The following is a 23,301-nucleotide window of genomic DNA, read 5'->3' as shown; positions in this document are numbered from 1 at the left end:
TCATGTGCCAGGGCTGGGTGGTAAGGAAGGCAGGCCATCATTTAAAAGAGCAGAGTATTTTGACGAGGCTGGCGGGGCTGATGTCTCCCCTGTGAGCGACTGTGTTTGGTGTGCATTGTGGTCAATGACGGGGTCTATGTTTGCGATGACGAATCTTGGTTGTCAACTTTAGCACATGTGGAAGTAACTAAGACCAAAGCAGCTGGGCACACCTTGGGGGGGGGGATTTTTCTCCGTTAGCTCATTGGAGATCAGAAGAACCACCCTAAATCCGTGTCACATCTGGTGGCAGCCAGATGGGGGTTTGTACTTCCTAGCTGCTGGTCTTCATTCTCACTGGCAAGTCCATCCATCCCGAGCGATTCCTCCGCTGGTATCAGCACCTACTTTTGGGGGGTTACAATGGAGACTGAAACCTGGCAGCTCTCTAGGGCATCCATGGGCTGTGTGTCAGTTACGCTCCTTAGAGAACACTGACTAATACGGGGGGATCAGACAAGCTCTGTCTAGCAAAGGTATAAAGAGTATTTCCTTGGCTCTAGTCTTCCTTTCCAATTAAGCTCCTGACCTTAGAGGCTGTTCATCCACTGAAATGTGATGACTACCCAGAGTTTTAGGTTTCTCCATTTCTTTAGAAGAATCTTGCTTTCTTCTTACCCTACACTTGGAAACTTACCTTTCATTTTTAGCAGAAAATAGCTCCCCTAAAAAATAATATTAAAGGAAAACCCAGCATATATATTTGTAAGAATCGGTTCTCCCGGCAGAGGAAGTTCAGACGTGGCATTGATACCCCAAACGGGAGAGAAGTCTCCCTTTAAACTTCTTCACTCTAGCCCTCAACGTGGCTGACAAGTCTTGACCTACCTGACATTTTTCTTTTCGCCTCTGTGCCTCTGTTGGCTCTGACACAGACACCCATGCTATGGTTTCTTTCAGATGCCCCAGATGTTTGAACTCATGCCGAGGATCTGGACAATCCAATAAACAGAGAAGTGTGGTTTACCCCATATCTATAGATAGTCAGGCCTGTCTCACAAAGAAAATTAATTCATGTCCAAGTCTAGGGGTTTCCCAACTGCTTCAAAGGCATGCACTGATATGCACTGACATGAGTATGTACATATACATAGAGGCCTTAAGAAACAGGTCTCTGCACACTGCTGCAGCTGGGTTCAGGGACTAGTAAGACACAGCTGGGAATTCTTTACAGCTCCTAACGGGCTCCACTCCAAGCTTCAACTATCACAGTGCTTGTTTAAAAGCCCTAGTCAACTCTCAGGGGACATGCAAATTCCTATAGGGAGCTGTGGGGAAGGAAGGCACAGTCTCGCCCGCTGTGGCTGGTTGAGAGGCCATAAGCCAAGGGAGGGCAGACAGGAAAGGGTCAGGCTTTCTCTTCCCCCTTGTCCCCGGATAGATTCTGGAAGAGGCTAGCTGAGAGTACAGGGGAAGGAAGTAGGCTTGTTTATTTGTAACAAAGCTTTCCTCAGTCTTTTCTATCATGTTTTCCTGGGGGCAGGGGAGATGGTTTGAGAAGTTCTCTTATGAAGCAAGATGCCCTTTGTACAACAAAGGGTCAAGCCACAAATGTTGTTTCCCTTCCTAATATATTTGTCTCAATTATAAAAGCTGTGAAAGGAGCTCTGAATATTAGCGTTTGCTCTAAATAGTGAGCCTCTAAGTGGCTAGATCTCTCTGCTCTGCTCTCCTCGGGAACACCAGTCAAGTCTACGCTCACCAGCCTCATGAGGAAAAGAAGTCTCATCGGGCAGTATGTAGAAGCACGTGAGCATAAAATGCAAACATCAGCACCAGCACTAAAGTCTGAAACCTGGAGAAACTGGTTCCGTGCTCTGCCATGACCTGTAATCCATCTGATGATGCATAAATTTTGGTCGGAGGAAAATAGATTCCCCCATAATAATTCTGAACGTTAATTTTAAGTGCTCTCCCTCAGATTGATTTCACTTCTGAAAATACTATGATTCAAATTAATGACCCATTTGTTTGACTAGAAGAGATGCAGAAATGAGCGCCATGTTCCCTGCCTCTTTCTGAGACAGAAGTTCTGGGTCATGTGTCTGTATTATCCTTGGAGTGAGGAGGATACAGGCCGGAGTCACTATCAGTGTTCCTCTCTCCAAGGAACAAACAGAGGGATGCAAGTAGCTGAGAAGAGCAAATGATAACACTTTTAAAACACGAAGTCAGGGGTTGAGTGGGCTCCAAAGACTGTGGTAGAACAACAGAGCACAGAGCAGCTGCGGTACTGGTGGAACTGGTCTGAATGATGCTACAGGGGTGGGTTTGGGCCACTGTCCACTTGTCCAACTCCAAAGAATGTTTAACATCTAGGGTGAACCACGGAACAAACTGAGGAACGTGAGCAGCGGTGGTGGTAGTGGTGACGAGGATGTTCTATTGCTATAACTGCACGAATATACACACACCTCAGTTTGTTGGGGGTTGGTAATGGGGAGGCTGCTTATGTGTGAGGAGGAGTCAAAGGGAAAATGCTCTGGTGTTGGTTCAAATTTTCCGTGAACCTAAAGGTAATATTTAACAGCCTAAAATATATATCTATATCTATATCTATCTATATCTATCTATATCTATATATATCTATATCTATCTATCTATATATATATATATATAATCTTTTGGTAAGGTCACATTACAGAATCTTTGAAAATGTTTTGTTGGAAAAAAAAATCAGAATTTCTTCACTTAACCTCCTTGTTATCCAAAAATAGATACAGGGTTATGTTGCAGTCATGGTTTCCTTATTCCAGTCCAGAATCAAATCCTTGGCAGAATCATTGACAAAACTTTCCCCCCTTCTTTTATTCAGTGTTTAGTGAGCACACGCTCCTGGGCAGGTTCTGTGACAAATGCTAAGGATAGAGCACAGAGCCGGAGTCCTGTGTTTGCCACCTGCCGAACTAGAGTCTAGGTGGAGAGGAGCAAGCCAGCGGCTGAACTGGGAAAGAAAGGGTGGCGGCAACTCTGGCTGTCAACAAGGGACAGGTACTCTGGAAGATGTAGGGCACATGCGCGTGCGCGCGTGCGCGTCAACCATGGGGAAGGGCTCAGGGAACAGTACTCTCACAGGAGGGTCGGGGCTTAGGGGAAGGATGGGAGGTCTGGTGGGTGCGGGGCGTTGCAGACCTCAGCGCGTTCAGTCTCTCTGTTACTGGTCTTGGAGTCGGCTTGAGCTTCGGCGGACCGGAGCCGTCTGTGCCAATGATTGTTTCTGTTTATATTCTCCATGATGAGTGGCCAGCGACTATCGATATGAGCAACTGAGTACATTAAATAGCTTTTTACATTCACGGAAGTAGGCATTCCAGGACTCATTATGGATTCAGATGAGATTTCACACAAGGGCGGTTTTACCTATTGTTCCCATGACCATTTTTGACAACCGACAGCAATGGTCTGGAACATTGTTTTTTAAACTTATCTTTGAAATAAAGTATGTGCATTCATGCGCTTGAAATTCTCAAAATATGTTTAGGGCAACCAATTAAATATTTCCTATTTTGTCTCCCTACCCACATGCCTTAGAATGTACCCAGGTGTGTACAGCCCCCGATGCTTTGAACACACCTTGTGTAGACAGACAGTTTTTGAGCTTACAATCCTATAGCAGTAGCTTTGTATATTCTCGTAGGCTACGCTTCTAGAAGGTGACCTGCCGGATGAAGCGTGCCTTCTTAGATGCTGTTGACGCGTGCTGTTCCCAGGGGTCACGTCAGCTTGCACTCCCACAAGCAACGTCTAAGGTTTCATTCCCCCACAGTTGATACACAGTTTTGGGCCTTTCTCTCTCTGATAGACGAAAATTATAAAACAGATTAATTTTAATTTGCGTTCTGATTCTTATCACTGAAAGTTTTCTCCACCTCTTCAAACGTTTTAAATTTGTTTAATGTTTTTGTTTATATTTGTGGCACACACACATGCACAGGTGCCTGGGGACACATGATGTGTCAGAGCTCCCTGGAGATGGAGCTACAGGAGTTTGTAAGGTCCTCGAGGTGAGTCCTGGGACCTGAACGCAGGCCTCCTGCAAAAGCGGTCAGCATCCTTGAACACTAGGGCAGCCTGAAAGAGATTTTTGCAACAAAACAAAGTGATTTCCATTCCCTTTCTGTGAACTGTGCACACAGAAAGGGACTCAATGTCTATCGTAATGTGACTTCTTTATCCGTGTAAGGGAATATAATACACACAAATACACACACATATATATACCTTATGCAAATAGTTTCCTTAGACTTGCTTAGAGTGGCCTAAATACTGTTGAGGACTAAACTTGTTTTAGCTTACTCCCTAGTGGGAAATGAGAACATAAACACTGGATCCAGTGGCATAGGGAATTCTGAACTGCTTTCAAAGAAATCTTTTGCTTGGATTTTAAAACCCTGCCTTTTCCCCATGCCTAGAGGGGGGAAAAGTTTTATTTCTGTCATTAGATATCCTTCCCCAGCCAGGTGCAGTGGTGCACGCCTTTAATCCCTCACTCAGGGAGGCAGAGGCAGGCAGATCTCTGTGAGTTTGAGGCCAGCCTGATCTACACAAGAGTCCAGGACAGCCAAGGCTACACAGAGAAACCCTGTCCTGAAAAACAAACAACAAAAATCCTTCCCCATTACTCATCCATCTACAGTGACAGGGTCTAGATTTTACTTTAAACCCTCTCTAAAACCAGATAAATTTTGTGTTCCCATCCTCAGCTGTCACCAAGCACTGTTGGAAGGTTGTCCTCCCACTGGAAGAGATGTAGGGAAATGCTACCTGTTGTCCCCTCTGCTATTATATGCTAAGTCGATATAGGTGGCATTTGTTAAATTCAGGGTCACTAATTATAACTATATCTGCGCAACACTTTCAATAAATGTCCTTTATTGTCAACTATTTCCTAACACGTTAGCTTGTTTCTTTCCTCTAGAGAAGGGACACATGGATTCTGCCAGTCCATGCTTCTCTGCCTAAATGCCTTCTGTTATTACTATTGCTGCTTTTGATGAATTCACTTTTGGTGAAGGGGGTCCAGATAATTAGGAACCAACCAATTCAATCAGAATTTCTCATTAAATAGAAGATTTGCCAGCTTCCTGTCCTCTGTGAGGACTGAGGATTCTCTCAGCGACTATCCTATGATGGATGCATCATGTTCTGCTATAGCTAATCACACAACCAGAAAACTATAAGACCCCACCAAACAAACCAGCACCCCAGAAATTAGCTTGTGGAATGGGAATTTAAGTGTTTAGAAAGTCAAGGCATGACCAGCAACTGTGGTGCTCATTCTACCCTACTCCAAAGATGCATTTGCCTGTCTTCTTTCTCTTCTCTTTGATGTTTGTCTCTGTGCAAATAAGTAGAATCGGTGCAGGACAAGCTGTGTGAAAAGATAGGCATGGGAAGAGAACAGCGAGGAAAGGAGACCAAAAGGAGAAAAATAAAGAGAAAGAAAGGAACAGACAGACCAAGTTGAATTGCTGACACTACCTGTATTGATTAGATCGATAGTTAAATATAGTATTTGTAAAAAAAAAAAAAAAAATTATAGGAATCAACCCTTCAAATAGACACGAGGAAGGAAATGCAGAGAAGAGGATTGTAAGAGAGGAAAGCTTGTCCCATAGAAAGGCTGCATAAGCCAACACGGACGTAGACAGCGGGTGTTTAAAGGCGGTTCCCTCAGCATTCTTTCCACTGCGCTCCACAGCACACTGCGCCCCACTTCCATGCACTTAGTGGAAGGTCACTGTGTTCTGCTGGGTGAGACACAGGGCTCATGCGAACACGCGGGATACGGTAAGACGATTGCAGCAGGCCAAGTGTCTTAACTTCTCAGAGGTAATCTTCGTGCATAAAACAAAACAACTCATTCTTTTGAAGCGTTTGTTTCGAGTTTGACCAAGACAGTAACTGATTCTTGACTGCTATGTCATCAATATTGGTGCTGCTTACGTGACCATTTACATGCGTGTTACTACTCTTCCTTAGAAGCCTTTGCTTGCCTTCAGGGAGTGTGATGGCAGTGTATGAACACACACGTGATGGAGCCAGCTAATTATGTACAGAAGTCAAGTTTTTCCACTACTGGGATAAGTTCACTGGAGAATGCTGTAGGGAGGAGAGAGTCAAACTCGATGTCAAGGAAAACCGTATGAAATAGTTGGGACTTCAGCCAATGCCATGGATGTACTAAAAGTTGAAGGCATTAGGGAACTGACATTCTCTGACACCTTTAATGCTGTTATTCTAAAAGATTATGTTAGGTTCATTTGTGGGGGCGGTGGCAGAGAAGGAGCACTTTTTAAGTTTTGGGTTTAAATAATACCTGAGTACATCTGTAAGATGTATAATTTTGTCATTGTAATATGAGTGATGGATTTGGGAAGGGGTTTCTGTATCTATATTAGTAGAACTCCTTAGCTTTGGGTGTGTCAATCATTTCTTTTTATAATTTAAAGAAGTAGAAGCCTGAGCCTGGTCCAGTGGGAAATGCTGATTCTGACAGGACAGGGCCAAGAGCAGGTTCCAGGCTTTGTTCCTAGTTTGCTCTTCAAGTGGAAAATCCCATTTGGGAAAACAAAAATAGTAATTTTGCTTTAGTGATACACAGATCAGGGTGGGCTTGCCCTTGTATCAATCCGTGGAGTCAGAAGTGGTGCTCGGAAGGAAGCTATAGTCATGGCAGCAGGAACCGAGGTGGCCTGGACTTAGACCCACCAGAGAGCCTGTGTATCTTGGAAGAAACTGGATACATCTTTTGTCCAGCGGACTACACAAAGGTGACAGGAACGTGGAGGTCAGGAACTGGAAAGAAAGGCAGTGGTAAGCAGAGCTCACCAGACCACCACAGCCAAGGACTAACACACGGACGTGCAGGGAAAGGAGTGTGAGCCCTGGATAGCCACCTTCAAGAGGAAAAGCAGATGGCCACAGAGCCACAAGTTTAAATTCTGAAGCTGCTGCCGAGGCCCTGGCTGAGCTGTCTCTGAGCACGACCTATTGTACACGCCATCGTCAATATGGTCAACCAGGCAGTGACTGCTGCCACACCATTTCAGGCACCTCATAAAGCGAAACTGCATTATAATTTCACTGATGTTAAGAGAAACCGAAGGTTTCCACAAAATGAACCCCTGTAACTAGAGATACGGACTTCTATCTTCCGTGAAAGCGGCTTTATAGCGTATAAAACCAGCCTTCCTCGCTGCAATTAAACCAGAACAAGATAGATGTGTCTCATTCCTTGACGTAATGGCCTTGAGGCATCTTAATGGAAACACTCTAATAAAAGTTTATCTCAAATACTGACCAATCCTTTAGCACTGGCTGCAGGAGACGGCATTCAGGCTTATCGGAAAAGACGTTCCTGTGTCAAAACTAGGTGATGAAGAAATCAGGATGAATTGTGAGACCAGGGAGGATGAGAAAAACACAATTACATCTGGACAGAGTCCTTCACCTCACAATTTCAGAGGACCACTGTCTGGGCTCTCAGTCAAATGTCTTCCAAAATCCTCCTGGTAACTGTCACGCCATCCACAGTGGCTGGGGAAAAAAGCAGAGCGAGCCATAGTCTCCCTTTTCTCTGGGAAGCACATGAAAGCAAACAGCCTACACACACTGTAGTCCTCACATGGGAAGCAGGTTCTTTCCAGACGAAACCCCTTTCTAGTCTCTAGAATGAATAAAGAAGAGACGAAGGGACAGAGAGAATGAGAGAGAAAGCACCAAGCTCTTTGCACTTGACATAAAGATCCCAGAAAGAATTCAGAAAGCAGTAAAAATGTACCCACTCGCCATTGGTTCAGCACCTCAGGGTAAATGGCTCTGAGTCGTGTTTACCTCACAGTGTTTCCACTTCCTCAGGAACCATTACATTTCTGAACCTGGCCTTTCACGACAACTGAGTCCCAGGACTTCAGGCCCTGATGGCATTCACTCTGTGGTCTACCCAGTTGTCTCAACAGGGAGCTAAGCCCATGACCCCACTCTACACTGTCTGGTGACAAGTTGGTGCTTGGGGTATAAAAACAAAACCATGTCACCTTAATTTTAGAGGAAACAAGGGTGTCTGAGCTGCTGTGGGTAGTCATTTTTATGGCACAAACAGTTGCCTATTATCTCCAGCTGTACTTAACCGAGGAGGAAAGAAGTCATGGCTGACACTGGAACTTAGGATCCAAACAGGGCACTCAGTCCCTGAACCCACTTCCTGTCACCTCTACTCAGAGACGCCATCTTGCCTTACTGGTGTGGTCAACAATGGCCCTGGGAGAAGCCATCTTGAATGGTAGTCACTGTCAATGAGCTTCAGAAACTTGTCCAGCCTTGAAGCAAGCACATGGGTTTCCAAGGTTATTGAGTTGAGTTGGCCTCCGTTCTAGTGGCTTACAAGCTACTGCCTAGAAACTCTGGGCAAGCACACATCTCCCTGTGTTTTAGCAGCTACTTCTCATGGGCATTGGGGCTCCTAAGAAGGCAGGTCTAAATCAAGTTTTTCAGGCCAAGGGCTGGGCTGAAATACCCACGTGTCTCCAGATTCATTTGTTTCTTCTTCCTCCACCAGTGAAGTGCCTGAGAAGGAAACGGATCCATTGTGTTTCTGTTCTGCAGTCCACTGGTGCCCTTTTTGTCTGGTCATGCTCACTTTGCCACAGTGAACAATGAGAATTCTATACTGTTTCCAACTCAACTTCTGCCTCTTGGCAGCCATGACCAAAATCACCCTGCAGCTGTCATATGCGAGATCCCCAGCCAATCCCTGACAGCCACCCTGCTGTGAGGGGCAGCTGCTCCAGAGTACTTGAAGCAGGAAAGTGACAGAGCCATATGCTACCAGGAATCCCCCGATGAGGGCAGGGCTCCCCGAAAGAAACAGAGCTTCTGTCTCCAACTCCTGCCAAGCAGCAGCACATATGATGTTTCTGAGATCTTGCTAATGACAACAGTGAAAAGGAAGACAAAGGCTTAGAGACTCCTCAGCGCGGATGCTTCCCTGTACACAGGGTTCGGTGGAAGCTGCTGGGTCACAGTGTAAGGCTTCGAGGAGGGTACGGGCTCCCCAGTACCTCTTAAATGCAGCTACAGAAGAAACGATGACAACTCGTAACTTCAACCAGCACACACCAGCTTCAAATGCTACAAATTCAGCAAACCGCAGGGGACGTTAAGGAGCTGGGTTTTTCCCAAAACTGTCCTCCAAAAAGCAGTTTCTACTGTTTGTTTGAAACAAACAAACACCAAGCTGGCTTCTTGGACAGTGTTACATGTTACATAAAAGGTATATCAAAGCGTATCTGGGTGAAGCAAAATGATTCTTTTCACACATCAGAGCATCTAATATTTGTGCAAAGCATGTGATCATGGAGTGTGAGTATGTGCGTACGTGCGTGTCTGTCTGTCTTTCCCTTTCTCACTGTGTGTTATCTGTGTCTGCCTGCCTGTCTTTCTTTCCTCCAACTCTGTGTGTATATCTGTATCTGATTGTTTTTGTCTCTATCTCGTGAATATGCTCTTTGTGTGTGTGTGTCTGTCTCTGTCTCTTTTTCTATCTCTGTTCCCCTCTCTGTGTCTATCTGTGTCTGTCTCTGTCTGTTGATCTCAAAAGTGCGCTGTGTGTGTGTGTGTGTGTGTGTGTGTGTGTGCATTCGCACGCGTGTGTACAGCAATTTCAGGAAAATATTTTCTCTGCAGCCTTGGTAAAAAGCCTAGACTACAAATAACTTGAGAATTGAGATATTTTTCCCTATTACTCTTAGACCATAGAGGATATCTGGGATAAAGTAGGTATTTCATGTTTGTTGGAAAATTAATGATGCCAAAGTGATTCCTCAGATTTACTTATACAGCATGGGGGAAGGCCAGTTTACGGTCAAGCTGAGGAAATAGACAGTAAGTTGTGTCTAGTCAATCTCACCGTCAAATTTTGGAGAATGCAAAGTGTTAACATCAGGAAACAAGGACACAGTAAGCCACATGAGTAGAAAAGAAAAAATATTTTTCTTGCATAAGTAATAAGTAATAATAAGTAGTGGTTTGCAAATGAGTTTCATGTTCACTCTACTTGGGAACTGCTGAGGGATGGGACCTGAAGGCTCCATGCTGTGAGGCAGGGTATTGTGTTCGTCTTCCTCATTCTTCCTGGAGCAGGTAGAAAGGTGAAAATATTCTGCAAGCATGCTTGCCCTACAGGCTGGAGGAAACACATTCCCTCACCTACGCCTCCCACCCTGTGCCACAGATCACAGGCCTATACCACACACTGGTCTCTGTGGCCTCTTCTGCAGGCCTCCCCTAACCCACCGGCTGTATGGCGACCATCTGGACCACTGCAGTCCAGCAATATGGCTAATGAGTGTCCTGCAGAGCAGTGTAGACGGCGTAGACATGATAAGGAATCCCCCATCAGCTGCCAGGATGCAACTTGCCAAGTCTAGCGCCTGTCTCCATGGAGACTTCCAGGGATGCTGGAGAGGAGGGCTAGGGACCACTTCTCAGCCCACACCTGGCAGAAACTGATCCAAGGAGATGCAGTTTTCACCTACACGCTGAAAGAAAGAGCAGTTTTACAAGAGACTGTAAGGCTGCAGATGCTCGCGTGCATTGTTAATAGAAGCACGGCCTCAAGCCGTAGATAACGCATTGGATCGTATTGTACTGGCACTTTACCTATGTTTGTGATCATCATTCTCAGAGAAGCTCAGTGAAGGAGGTGCTATTTCCATCTTCAGTTTAGAGATGGGGAAACTGAGGCACTTAGAAAGGAGTTATCTCAACATCATGTAGTCAGTTGTGACAATCTCTCCAGCGGGCACTCTACAAATTTTAAATTTTCACATGCTCAAACTACTTTCAGATATTTGGCTTAGGGAGATACCAGCCAATATATGAGGAAAAAAATATAAAGACGTTAATTCTAGCATCATCTAGAAAAGCAAATTGGGATACAGCACTTATGTTTAAAATTCTAAAAAAAAGAAAAAAATTGAAAAATTAAATTAAAAAATGGCAAATTCCCAAACAAAATACATGCATAGTATAGTTACTTAAATTACCATATTCATATTAAAGAACAATATCTAAATATAATGAGAAAATATATATGAAATATTATTAGGTAAATAAATCAAAGTACAGAATGGTTCCTATTGTATAGTTCTCTTTATATGAATCCTGACTCTGAAGAAGAATGTCATCTGTGTGTGGAAGGAGACACTCATCTTGTCTGTGCGATGAGAAAAAACAAAATCTGAAAGTTGGTGGTCCACTTTTTTTTTTTTTTAATATGAATGTCCTATTTCTCTTAAGGAGGAGATATTTGTGCATTACAGTGGAATCGAAAACTCATCAGCAGTTAAAATGGTTAAAAGTTTTACTAGAAAAATTAAAAACATACAAACAAAACTACTAAGAGAGCAAGGTGTGGGGAGGGTCAAAGGAAACAGGCTGAGCTTTCTATCTCCGTGAAGTCTGGGCTGGCCTGATAAACTCTGAAAGGCCATCAATCCCATTTTATCCTTCTAGCTAGTCTCTTAAATCCTCTATTTTATTATTCATTATTTATTTTTTTTAAAAGCCTCATATCATTTACTGTGAGAAGAGTTCTGTGGGGAAGAACTTTTGGTAATCTGGCAAATTATCTACATCTGTGTGTGAAGGCAAAGGAGGGTGTTATTTGTGGAGAATAAGAAAAGCCAGTCATGTATGTCTTCAGTGTAGAAAAATATGCTTATGCTCTGGTAGAGTATCTATAATCAAGCAATGTCTCCTCGTCCTGTGCTCCAAGGGATTCTATGTTGCCAAAAAACAAAACAACAACAAAAAAAACCCAAAAAACAAACAAACAAACAAACAAAAAAACCCTTATCAGTTCCTCTAGGTGACTTTTGAACAAACTGTAGGGAAATTCAGAATCTGAAACAAGAATGTACAGAGAAAAGCTCATTTCAATAGAGACTGTTTTGGCTGTGAGGTGCCAGGTAGGGATTTCACTGGTAATGAGTTGGCTTGCGTTTGTCTTGTCAGCACTGACTCGTTTCTGTCAATGGAAACGTGTTGGCCTGCCCTGTGTAAGATTCTGCATGAAGCCTGCATCTGTCTTCTCATGGAACTCAGTGTCCCATGAGACCCGCTGCACACACAGTGCCATGATGGTTGTCTCTGAACTGATGGCAAGTAATCACAGAGAGAGAGGTGGTAGGCACTTCCGGAAGAACTTTACCTCTTTTGAAACAGACATAAACTTTGTGTGTGTGTGTGACTATCCTCACACAGAAGGCTGCTGTCTCTACCGGACAAAAGGCTACATGGAAGGATCCATATTGTTCTTGGGTCATGGCTAATCTCTGGGGGGGGAGGGAGTGCTGGGGGCAGGAGAAGGCTCAAAGTGAGTGTGTGCTTGTGTTAACGCTGCTCCAGGTTCTCACACCTCCTGTCTTATTGGGTACCCATCAGCCTCTAAAATGTTGCCATTCTTCTCCCTGCTTTTCACCGTGGGAAGCTGGGACCGTCAGACATAAAGCTTACCACCCTGCATCATGTATCAGTGTTGGAGTTGGAACCAGGATTTTTCTCAATCTAAAGTCCAAAATCCATTAAATAGCCAAGAAAGATGACCCTGATTTGGTTGGATGGATAAGCTGGTAATTGACCGACTGCTTGCCTTCTCTGTTCCACACAGAGCAATCAGAATACTTCTGTAACCATAGGCGACTGTAACTGAGGGCCAGGTAAGGAGAGGCCAGGCCCCGAGGTTGTGCTGGTTACTCAGACACGTTGCCCTGCAGTAGAACAGAGCTTCTGCATCCTCCACAGGCCAGCCAAGGAGAGAGTTGCCTTGGCGCTGAGAAGATGGTGCTCAGTGCAGCGAAGCCCCCGTGCTGTCCCACGGAGAAGGAGCAAAGGTGCGGCTGGCTCTCAGTTTAGAGGCTCAAACACAAAATGGCTCACTGATGAGGGCCGTGGTGGAAGGCAACGGGCAAAACACACATCAGAGCAAAAGGTCGTGTCACAAGCTGGAAAGGCTCGAGGGAAAGAGTGGGAGGGTGAGAGAGATGGGGGTGGGCAAGGGCCCCCAAACCCTTTCAAGGACACACCCTCAATTGCCCGTGAACACTCTTTTAACTCCACAGTACCCCTCCCCAAATATTGCAACCCTGGATGCCAAGACTGTATATGCAAACCTTTGGTGATCTCTACTAAACCCCAATCCAAGCAAAGCCTAGCTTTATTTTCCATGCTCTGGCACATCAAAGCTGGGCGATTTATCTCAGTTCTCACTGCCACCTGCAGTCCACCTCAGTGGTTTTTGTTTATTCCTGCTCCTTCGGCTGTCCAGAATGCCCTGATCTCACCATTGAAGGAAAGCAAATACTGGTAACAGGAAGTGTGTGCTCCATCACGACACTCAGGGACGGGCAAAGTCCAGCAACAAGCCTGGGGATATAATAAGCCTAGCACAATACTGGTAGAAGCTGAAGCTCAGGTCAGACTTGGGGCTCTGTACCCTGCCACAGAAGAGACCAGAAACAGTTCCAAGAAAGTGAAAAGGGCTGGAGTGAGCCCACAGGAGTATCTCAGTAACAACTGCGGTTCTCTAAGTGGAACCCAAGAATTTTCAGGTTAGCCTGAAACAGAACCTGTCTTTTCAAGAAAGTTGGGTGCATCTCTGCTATTCTTTATTAAAATATTATGTTTTATGCACTTACTATATTCAACAAGAAACCTGAATAATCACTACAATACCTTCATAAGATCAAATAATACAAATCCTAGGATTGCTATAATCGTACCAGAGGACTCTAAAGAATGCAATAGCAAATAAACTGAAGAAAATCATATAGTTATTCAGAACTTGATTTTTTTTAAAAAAAAAAATTCCAAAGAGTCTTTAATGTATGGAAATAACAAAATAGTAAAATTAGGTTCTAGAGGTAATAAATACATTTTTTTATGTATTTCTAATTCTTTGATATTGAGGTTTTCCATTCTAATTAGGGATTTAGGTTCCCCAAGTGTTGAAATTTGATGTTATTTAAGACAACCGTGTGCTAACACAGCTTTCTCTCTTTACATATACATATATGTATATGTAAATATATCATGTGTACATCTGATCTGGCTTCTGAGAGTAGCACTATCAAACTCCTGGTGTATATTGCTGCTTTGTCAACTTATAGTTCTAGTAACTGGGGGAGGAAAAAGAAATGAAGTAAGCCCTACAAGCAAGAATTTAAAAGTAGAACTATGCATTGAGAGATGTTTACATTTAAAAATGGATCGATCAGAAATTTGTTTCAGAAACCAGCATGGGTTGCTGGAAATTTGCTAATGTATATTGTTTCCCTGGAAATGCAGGCAGTAGAGCTCAACGGTCAAACACAAATTAGATGAGGATCCCCTGGAACAGCATGGCCCGACCATGGCAGGATGCTGGAGCCTTCCCGACAGAGATTTCAGGATCCACTAGGACCATTTCAGCTCTTTACTGAATGTTGCACTGTCACTGATCATCATGGCTGCAATGGAAGCAAAGTACTGATGCTTCTGTTTTTTTGTTTGTTTGTTTCTTTGTTATTTATCAGACTTCACCAAGTTTTGTTTACGTAGCCTGTATTAACAAAAGTCACTAACTATATTGTCATCACCAAGTCATTTGGCCAATTTCTCCTGAATTTGGAGCATCTTCTGGTTATCAACTGATGAAGCCCCCATTGCAGAAGGCCTTGAAAAACTTTCATGTAGGACCGGACACCACTGCAGCATTTTTTTTTTTTCCTTAGGTAGAGAGAAATTTTTATGTTATCACTGAAAATCAATCTGGTGGTTCACTTTACTACAACTGCAAAGAGCTCGGTCTCATTCCGTGGTTGAAAAAATAAAAGTGGATAAAATGCACAAAATGAGAAGCATTTCCATGAGTAATTTCACACATGCTGGTAAGTACGGCAGAGAAGCGCCGAGACTAGCCTTTAATCTCTATGGGAAGCCATAACAGCTGTAAACTCTTATTTTCTGTCAAATGCCTTTTGCACGGTTATTAGAAAAAATAGGAGGCAAGAAATCCTTCCGATTTATCTTACCTTACTTTCCTGACCTGCTTCTCTTCTCATTAGCCCTTTACATCTGTTGATAGCTCAGAATGTGCAGATTTCGCCGGCCCCGGGGCAGAATGATAAAGTAGGGTACAAGAGGCTTGGTGTTTCCCTACTCTGCCTTCCAGGCACTGTCTGCCCTCTCTCGGCAAGCTTTTCTGCCTCCTGAACTCAGCTCCCGCTGTCTGTCCAATCCACCTCAGGATACAGTGAGGATCAGACCAGAGCGCTCCACTCTCACCCAGAGTCGGGCATCACGGAGTTTCACCTCATCCCTTGAAACGGGACTGAAGGAACAGAAGAGCTGTGGGGGCAGTCCTCTCTCTCTCCTGAGTCTGGAGGCAAGCATATAGATGCTTAGCAAGCTCTCTGAGTAACGTAACCTTTCTCCGGTTGAATAAGAACCGGGAAGGCGCTGGACCAAACAAGACAGAAAAATCACAGTAACTGAGCTTTGATTGGTGGTAGGAATCCCTGTGGACAATTAGCTCAGCTTTAAGCATTTAACTGGTTAAGCTACAACAGCAACTGGCTGATTGTGGCTGAAGCTGTAAAGTGACAAACTCTCTGTCTTGCCTTGATTTTTCTATAAACGAGGTCTGTTATTGCTGGTGATGGGAGTTTTCCTCAGGTTCTCTGGTCCTGGGAGATGCCTGGTTGTTGAGTTATTTTTGTTTCTTTGTTCGAATGCTCTTAAGTGTAAGGGGCCTGAAGCATTTTTCTCTTAGCACTGCCTTTATTGAGTCCAGGTATACTCTGCATTTTCCTAGCTTCCAACCTGGGTTGCTCTGGACTAAAACTCAAATCACTACAGATTCTCAACTTTGAGGCCACTCTGCTCATCTTTGGACACAGTTCCCAAGCCCCTTAAGAATTTAGAAAGACCATTTCTTACTGTGAATTATGTCTGAGTTGAGTAGGTAAGTAGCAGATGGTTTCAACTGCATCCTAAGTGTGGAGTTTGTAAGCTTTGGGGGGATTTTATGAGCCAATTGGCATGACCTGGGTGACTTGCAATCAGCCCCAAGTGAGAATAAATATATATATATATACCTGACAAATGCTATACAAACAAGCTATCCTCATCCCTAGAGTGAAAGAGGCAGGAATGACTCGGAGGAGGTGAGTATGTGTAGCTCTCTGCGTTACTCATTCTTGTGTCACCCCTTGCTTGACACATGTTCGGGCTTCATTTGTTGAATTAATGAATGAATGAATGAAGTTGAGACAGGATGCACTCTTTATTCTTGTCTTTGTTAAATGGCTGACATGAGACTCCTCATGCCTCCAATATGCCTGCTGACAAGTCCCTGTGATAGACTGCCTCCTTGACTACTCATTTATTTGGTTTTACTCCCGACAGCATCGTTCACCTTGGCCCTGCTTTCTAGTCCTCCCTCTCCCTCTGACACCTAGGCTCAGGGATACCCCGACACAGCACACTTCAGTAGACAGGAAGAAAACGTGAATTTTCACAAACCTGGCTCCTAGTTCAGCCACGTGACTCCCGTGCGATCTCAGAAACACACAGCCTCCTGTGGCCTCGTGAATGAGAATGCTGTCGCTGCTGTGTCCATCCCAGTGGGCTCACGGGGATCAAAGGAGCTGATGCCCGTGCCAGGGTCCGGGGCCCTGTGATCTGTAAAGTACTGTAATTCACCCGGAGACAGTAGGAGTCAGAATTAAAATCCAGCTCTCCAGCCCGGAGCAGGACTTTTGCTTTCCCTAGGCTTCTATCTCTTCCTTCACAGACAGGGGATAATATCCACCACCCAGGGCTTTTGGAATTCAGTGAAATTATGTGAACAAAAAGACTGATAAATATAGATCACAACAACTTCCTCCCTCTCCCAGTTTCCTGACTTGGGAGTCTGATAAGGTATCCCCACCAAGCTCAGTCCCTCCCTAAGCTGCCTGCATTCCCAGGGAAGAACGGTTCTGATCCTATTGGTTCAGATAAAGGGCTCTGGGGTCAGAGGTCAGCTCGTTTGTCCTTATGTGCTGGGCTCTTCACTTGCTAGCCCTGATCTTGAGCAAGTCCCCATCTCTAGGCCTTCATCAACCTTTCTCTGTACCTGCACCTCTCTGAAGCAGGTTGGAGAAAAGGCTGAAAGGGATTGTTTGTGGAGTTCTTAGCCCAGCTCCTGCGCTTGGTTGGCTTTCTGTGGGCCTTAATTAGCACTGTTTCTCCCTCAGCAGAAAGATTGGAGAGTGAGATTTAAGGGCACAGGTACTACAGCGGAGGACTTCAAAGCACACACCCAGGCTGTGGCCCGGCCGCCTGTGGCGCCGACAGTGGCACAACACAGCCACCCGCTTGGGGGAGATGCCTCCGCCCACCACCCCTTCCGAAATCCTGGCTGCCCTTCTCATCACTCTGAAGCTGATGCCTCGAGTTGAGAGAGACTGGAGAAGCAAAGCAAACAAGCAACAGACTGTCTGATGAGTCTTGTCAGGACTGGGCATGCCTGCTTGGATGCCAGCCGCCTGTTTTCTGTGTTCTGCATCTGGACAGCTCCAGGACCACCACAGCACGGGCATCTCAGGCTGCTCAGTGAACTTTAGTCTGCTCGGTGAACTTTACTCTGAGGCCTTTATGTGGCAGCTCTGCTTCTCCCTGGGTCCCGGCAGCACATTGCCTAGGCTCTGGTCTTGAATCTGCTCCTACCAGGGGCGGAGCATACCTGCGTTTTCTTCTTTGGTCTTTCCTCTGTGAATAGGGATGTATTAAGTGAGGTGACCCTTGTAATGAACCATTTTTCAGGCCTTGGCCTGGAAGGTGATCGACTTTCAGGAGCTGTCTCCTGAGTATGTAAGCGCAGCAAGGGAAACTGGTCCCTCCCTGATATTTTATTGCTGTGTCTCTATTTCCAAACACTCAATCTTCTTTCCAGCCAAGTAAATTTACGTGTAGAATTTATTCCTTCGCTTCTAACATTCCTCTGGAATTAGGATGTTAAAATTACACCAGTGTTTTTCTAGGCCTAATGTTAGTTAAAATGGGGACCATGTGTGGCTTCATTGTATTGCTGAGTTTGTTTGCTCATTGTCACTAACCAATAAGAATTGAAACTCTGGGCTTCCAAAAAAAAAAAAAAAACGGTTCCAGAAATTAAGTTTTAGTGTGTCATCGGTTCTCCCAGAAAGAATGCCAGAAATGAACATCAACAGTAAAGTTATATCTTGCATGTTTAATTGCCGACACAAGTTACCCAAGTTCCTTCCCACAGCAATTCAATTCCTGATCTTGATTACCAATGCATCTGAACTACCTTGCACTGTGATCAGGAGGAGCAGACTGGGGTCTTAGACCCTTGGCTCTAGTTCCCCTGCATTCATGATCTTCTGCATTTGAACCCTTGGAATCCTATGTTTAAAAGCACGGTCCACGGCCAGGCTTTTGCCTGTAGCCCTGCTGGTGCTGGCAGAATTCCTGGTACAACCCCTCCCTCTCCATCATGGGTAATGGTAGTGCCAGGGGCAACCCCCTAAGTTCAGGCTCCTCTGCAGTGGGCCTGCAGCTCATCAGGCGGGATGCCTCCCAAGGATAAGGCTTGACGCATGGTTTTTCCAGAGTTCTTATGTGCTTTTGTAAATTCAAGTGTTTCAGCATATGTAGGCTGGAAGAAAAACAAAACTCTTGCTAGACCTGCCTTTCTGAGCAAATAGTGTCCAAAATTTATTTGAAAGGCCTCGTTTGCCATCGTTCCTGTTCTGTCAGGTCTCTCTGATTTCCCTCTAATGCCACAGATGCTCAACTTATTGCTTGGAGATCAAAGAACGTGAACCTCTGAATTTGTTGGCATCTTAGCTTTAAAAATTTTGATTGATTTTTCAAACTGTAGGCTAAAATCTTATGTCTATCAGCCTCTGTAAACAAGGTCTTATTTTTAAAAGAGGGGACATCGTCCCCAGGTCAATCATTTGGGAGTTCTTTGCAAGTGGAGGGGTATAGAAACTCCATATACCCCTCCCTCTCCCTCTCCCATTCTTTCTCCCCATTTCTTCCCCTCCCCTCCCTCCTCTATCCTCTTCCCTCTCCCCTCTCCCAGCGATCAGTGATTCTAACAGGAAATTGGCTCAGAAAGCCAGGAAATTGGAGGGTACTTAGATGCAAGGTTTAGTCATTGTGTCTTCTAGCCCTGGAGCCTACCTCAACATCTGACAGCCACAGCATACTGGGAAGGAGCTGCCGTCCTCTTGTGAACAAGCAGGGAGGAGTCCATTCTTTCCTACCCAAATTGCCTAGAGGTAAAAAGGTTTGCAATGCATGCTTGCAGAGGGGCCTTTGTATGATTTATCAGTGACTCCATTATCCATCCCTCATATCTTCTTCCCACATCCAAATGCACATTCCCTTTAGTCTAAGATTTTCAGAAATAAATCACAGAGCTTTCTTAGGGCGTGAAATTATTATTTTAATTATAATATAATGAACTTGACTCTCCTTCTTCTCTTTCTTCTTCTTCTTCTTTTTTTTTTTTCTTTTTCCTTGCTCTCTTTTTCGTCTTGGACATAGAAGCACTTCTGCATGGCATAATTACAAACTGGGAAGGGGATGTTAGTCTCTTGCAGGCAGGAATGAACATGTCCATCATGAAGCACAAAGAGCAGTGAGGACAGCTTCAGAGGCCAAGGCAGAAGCCAGAAGTGTGAATGCTAGGAAAGCTGGAGGTCTGTGTCCTTGTCCTCTTCATGCCTTTTCTACTCTACCAGCAGACTGTGGTTTTGAGAACTTGATTGTCCCCTGACCTCAGTCAGAAGTTCCTGGTGGTCCTGTTAGCTTCAGAATGAAAAACATCCTCCACGGTCCACTGTGGTCTATTTTTTTTTTTGGGGGGGGGGGGCCACAGTGGCCTGTTCTAACTTCATTTTCAGAACCTGTACTGCTCCTTGCTGTCTGCCAAAGGAGGTCCACCTTTTCTACACCTGAGCCATTTTCTAGAACGATCTGCAAAAAGTCTCCTCTCTTTCCAGATCTGCCATCCCTGAGGCGGCCTCTCTTTTTCTTGCAGTTTAATATTGTGCTTCTCTCAGAACAAGCGTGGGCTTCAGACTCAGACAAAGACACTTAAAATCCCATGACCTTCAGCATGTGCCTTCATTTTTTTATCCGAGGAAGAAAATGGAAGAGAACTATACTCCTGTGGGAGGCTGGCTGTGTGAGATCCCATGTGAATGCACTTAGATGATCAATATGTATTTCCCTTGCCTTCAGTGCTGGAGCGGCTCTGCTTTCTTTGTGGGTTTCTGGACCACACCTTACCGACTCCGTGAAAGCCTAGGGTCCTTGACAGCAAGGGCTTTTTTTCTTAAGCTCATTTGAATATTCTCCAATGCTAAGAGGAGGGACTTGCAGGAATACCATCCTCCATAAACACTCTTGATGGTTGAATAAGTATTCTGATCTTCCTGATGGATTGAAAGAAGGCAATGGTGGGGAGGAGGCCTGAGTGCGTGGAGGGGGCCCGAGGGCGTGGAGGGGGCCTGAGGGAGAGCAGAGCGATTCTATGGCGGTAGAATGTCTAAGCGGGATGCTGTGACCTTTAGCGTTACTGATAATTGTGGAAAGACACATTAAACAAGGTATGCCGTCGCCTCCAAGCCCCTTTGTTCTTCCTGAGTATGAACACGAGGATTTTACCTTGAGAAGGATCATGGGGCTTGCATCTCTTACAACGGTGAAAGGATACTCAGGATCGCATACAAATTAATTCATCGACATCCGAGGTCCTCACTCTCATAATGTAAAGCACACAATGGTCTCTCGCAGTTCCCTTTTGTAAAACTTCCCTTTAATAAACTGCCCACTGCTGTGTAATCCAGACGGCTGTTGGTACATCAATGCAAAAGGACGCTTTAAATCCCATGAAAATAGGGAGGAAACGCATAAAGGTGTTTTATGGACATCCAGGCAGAGATGGCACCTCTTTCACAATAGGGACAAGAAATTTCTCTTGAGATTCTGTATATAGGAAGGTTATTGCCTCATTATGAAGAGGACTGTTTGGCAAAGAGATCCAGGCAGAGAATATCTATTCCAGAGGAGGAGATATCCTTGGCCTCTCTTGGGGAGAAGGAAGAAAGAACTAGACGTTATGCTTTTGAATATTCACTGCCAAAGCTGTTTTTAAGAACATTCTTCGTATTAATGACTGAAGAGCAGCCACGCACGGTGTCACATAAAAAGGTAGAAATGAGCCACAGTGGCGTTTAAAATTTCACAAGACACTCAGGTAAATTGAGACTGTTGACAGATGACCTTGAAAACCAACTGTGAAGTATGATAGTTCTTGTCCTCTAGGAAGACAGTGAGAAATCCTGACAAGATCTTAAAGTCATACGCTTCTCCTCTTTAGGAAATCTGTAATTTAACATTTAGAACAAGGGGTTCTTCAGGCCCTTAATATGATACCCGGATCTCAGAGATAAATGATTTCTAATCACTTAAAGAAAGAGGCCAGTAAGATGGATCAGTAACTGTCCTTATTGCCAAACCTGGTGGCTTGGGTTTGAGACCTGTAGCCCATGTAAAGGTGGAAGCAGAGACTAACTCCACAAAGTTGGGCGACCTCCCACCCCGACATTGTGTCATACACAGTTTCCCTGCAGACTCACACAGAATAGAAAATGACAATAACAAAATAAAGATAAGGAGGCTGGAGGGATGGCCCGGGGGTTAAGAGCACCTGGCTGTTCTTCCAGAGGACCTGGGTTCAATTCCCAGCATCCACATGGCAACTCACAACGGTCTGTAATTCCAGTTCCAGGGGAACCCAACACTCTCATACAGACATACATGCAGGCAAAATACCAATGCACACAAAAATAAAAATAATTTATTAGAAAGGACTGTATTAAAAAATTTTAAGGATAAATAAATATGTGGTTTAGAACTAAATTTCAAGCCCGATTTAACAAAAGCTCCATAATTTCACAGCTGAACTTTTATTGTCATATGTAATATTGTTAGAAAATATAAATCAACACAGAAACACTTAATTTAACTACATAGTTGCATCATAATTATTTCTCCTGTTAATACTCTGTTGAGTGTTAGCAAGACACTCAAAAGAATGACAATACTGCATTTTATTAACACTTTTTCTAAATCTGTATTATTTTTTTTGAGGTTTCATAAAGCATTTTCAAAAAAAATGACAATTATTTTTGTAATAGTATTCTGTTTCAAGCAGTGGATAATTAATACTCTATGTTATCTTTCTCATGGATTAAATTCGTACCAAAAAAAAAAAGAAAGAAATTCAAAGGCAAAAAAATGTAATTAGTTAATTTATTTTAGTCCTTATTCTCATCAAGATGCAAAGCATTTAACGAGAACCAAGTGATAAGTGGTAGCATTCCCATAATCCTCTGCGTCAAATATGAATATTAACGTAGACATATCTTCCAGTCCCCCTCTTACCTAAGTCTGCCTAGGAAACATAAATGAAGACAAACATCTTACGATTGTTTTCCATCTCCTTGGAAGGAACCTTCTGCTGACAATGTTTCTCAAGTGGGTACATCCTGTAGCAGGCGCCTCCACTTCATAATGTGCAAGTAGAACTGACTGAAAGGTAGACCATGCGACGTGGGGATTCATACACTGATGTCTGCTCTTTTTCATATGTGTCTTCAACCATATAACTGTCATTTTGAGCTGTTATGTCCCCCTAATCAAGACAACTATAAGAGGAACATTTTTTCAAAAAGTATTCTAGAATATATTAGTCTTTGCTTCACACTAATCATCTTATACCAACACCTTCGTCTAGAAATTACTTTTTAACCCCCCGGGTGCTCTCTAATTGCTTGTACATTGTAAAGGATGAGGATATTGTCATGACAACTGAGGGAACTTTACCGCCACCGCCACTGAAGTTAATCAAGATACAGTGTAATGCTTACTGTGGGCTTTCCAGGATTGGCTGAGATTATGAAAATGTGCTCTGTGCCTCCCACCTCAATCTAGATCACAGTATTTTGGACACATTTGTCTGCTTACACTGGGAAAAAGTGTCTGCTCTCCATCTTTGCATTTTGCTATAGTAGTGATACATGGAAGGAAAGACCATCAAACCCAGTTTGCTGTTAGGGAGTGAGGAAGGCAGTGAGCATTCAATGCAGTGAACATGGATGGTGTCTTATGAGATAAGCTGCTCAAAAAAAAAAA

At 44.1% G+C, this 23,301-nt stretch overlaps 1 protein-coding gene across 1 annotated transcript in view; it reads left to right on the top strand.

Moving 5' to 3' along the window:
• The first annotated feature begins 12,882 nt into the window (after nucleotides 1-12,882).
• Man2a1 (mannosidase alpha class 2A member 1) overlaps nucleotides 12,883-23,301 on the top strand; it is a 134,387-nt gene continuing 123,968 nt past the window's right edge. Inside the window, exon 1 of the mRNA XM_055628377.1 lies at nucleotides 12,883-12,935. Within this exon, the coding sequence (XP_055484352.1) occupies nucleotides 12,883-12,935 (53 nt within the window). The remainder of the gene's footprint in view (nucleotides 12,936-23,301) is intronic.

Source organism: Psammomys obesus, unplaced genomic scaffold, assembly GCF_907164565.1.
Source record: "Psammomys obesus unplaced genomic scaffold, mPsaObe1.curated_primary_1811, whole genome shotgun sequence".
Lineage (NCBI taxonomy): Eukaryota > Metazoa > Chordata > Mammalia > Rodentia > Muridae > Psammomys > Psammomys obesus.
This window is presented reverse-complemented; position numbering and strand designations above follow the sequence as displayed.